The 1,258-nt window shown below is 50.9% G+C and overlaps 1 protein-coding gene across 1 annotated transcript in view; it reads left to right on the top strand.

The window, feature by feature from the left end:
* ETH_00036765 (rhoGAP protein, putative) overlaps nucleotides 1–471 on the top strand; it is a gene marked incomplete at both ends in the record, with an annotated part of 3,879 nt that extends 3,408 nt beyond the window's left edge. The window contains 2 exons of the mRNA XM_013375659.1: nucleotides 13–130; nucleotides 398–471. Coding sequence (XP_013231113.1) covers nucleotides 13–130; nucleotides 398–471 — 192 coding nt within the window. The remainder of the gene's footprint in view (nucleotides 1–12; nucleotides 131–397) is intronic.
* Between the last annotated feature and the right edge of the window lie 787 nt (nucleotides 472–1,258).

The following is a 1,258-nucleotide window of genomic DNA, read 5'->3' as shown; positions in this document are numbered from 1 at the left end:
GCGCTGCCAAAGGTCTCTGTCAAACCCGCCGAAGCAGCAGCACCAGCAGCAGCAGCAGCAGCAAAAGCACCCGCAGCAGCCGCAAAAGCAAAACAACCAGCAGCTGCAAAACCCAGCAAACCACCCTCCAGTAAACTTGAAACCTCAAACCCTAAACCCTAAACCCTAAACCCTAAACCCTAAACCCTGCTGCAGCTCTAAATATAGAATGTGCTCCTATGGCTCCTTTTTAAGAAATAAACTTCGCAGTTTTTGCCTTTATCTTTCATCTTTAATTCTACCAAATAAAATTAATTTAATTTAATTGACTTAATTAATTAAATTAATTAATTTAACTTAATTTCATTTATTTATTTTAATTAATTTAATTTAATTTGTTTTAATTTGTTTTCTTCAGGCTCCTCCTCTTCCTCTTCTTCAGAAGAAAGTTCGGAAGAGTCTTCTGAAGAAGAGTCAGAAGAAGAAGAGTGAAGCAGCAATTAAATTAAATTAATTAATTTAATTTAAACAATTAAATTAATTAATTTAATTTAATTTGGTTTAAATAAATTAATTTATTAATTTATTTCATTAGTTTAAATGCTGCACTTCAAAAAAATTCAATCCCAAAATAAACCAACAAAATCGCATCCTCTCAAGCACCAAAAGTGAACCCTTTAGGGCCCGCAGGGGGCCCCAGGGGGCCCCTAAGCGGGCCCTCTGAGGGGCCCCCGGCGGGGCCCCTAAGGGGGCCCCAGGGGGTCCCCAGGGGGGCCCCATGGGGGCCCCCACAGTTCTCCCAGGGGGGCCCCTTAGGGACTCTTGGGGTTTTATTTGGCCATGGGGGCCCCTGGGGGCCCCTAGGGGCCCCTAAAGACCATTTAGGGGCCCCTCGAGGCCCCTAAAGACCATTTAGGGGCCTATAGGGGCCCCTAGAGGCTATTTAGGGGCCCCCAGGGGCCCCTAGAGGTCTTTTAGGGCCTCCTAGGGGCCCCTAGGGGCTCTTCTGGGGGCCCCTGGGGGCCCTCTGAAATCTCCGCTAAGAGCCGCTGGGGCCCCTGCGTGTGGGGCCCCACAGGGCCCTCAAAGTTCTCCCTGGGGGCCCCCTCTTGCCACAGGCTTTAGGGCCCCCTGCGGGATCTTGGGGGCCCCTAGGGGCCCTCAAAAGCCCTGGGGATCCCTAGGGGCCCCCGGAAGTCCTGGGGGCCCCTTCTAAAGACTCTCTTGATGCTCCAGGGGGCCCCCCAAAGGGGCCCCCATAGGCCCCCGGGGGCCCCCC

The sequence above is a fragment of the Eimeria tenella genome, genomic scaffold (genome assembly GCF_000499545.2).
Source record: "Eimeria tenella Houghton genomic scaffold, Eth_scaff2948, whole genome shotgun sequence".
NCBI classification, from domain to species: Eukaryota; Apicomplexa; class Conoidasida; order Eucoccidiorida; family Eimeriidae; genus Eimeria; species Eimeria tenella.
The sequence above is the reverse complement of the archived record's forward strand: the minus strand, read 5'-3'. Positions and strand labels throughout refer to the sequence as shown.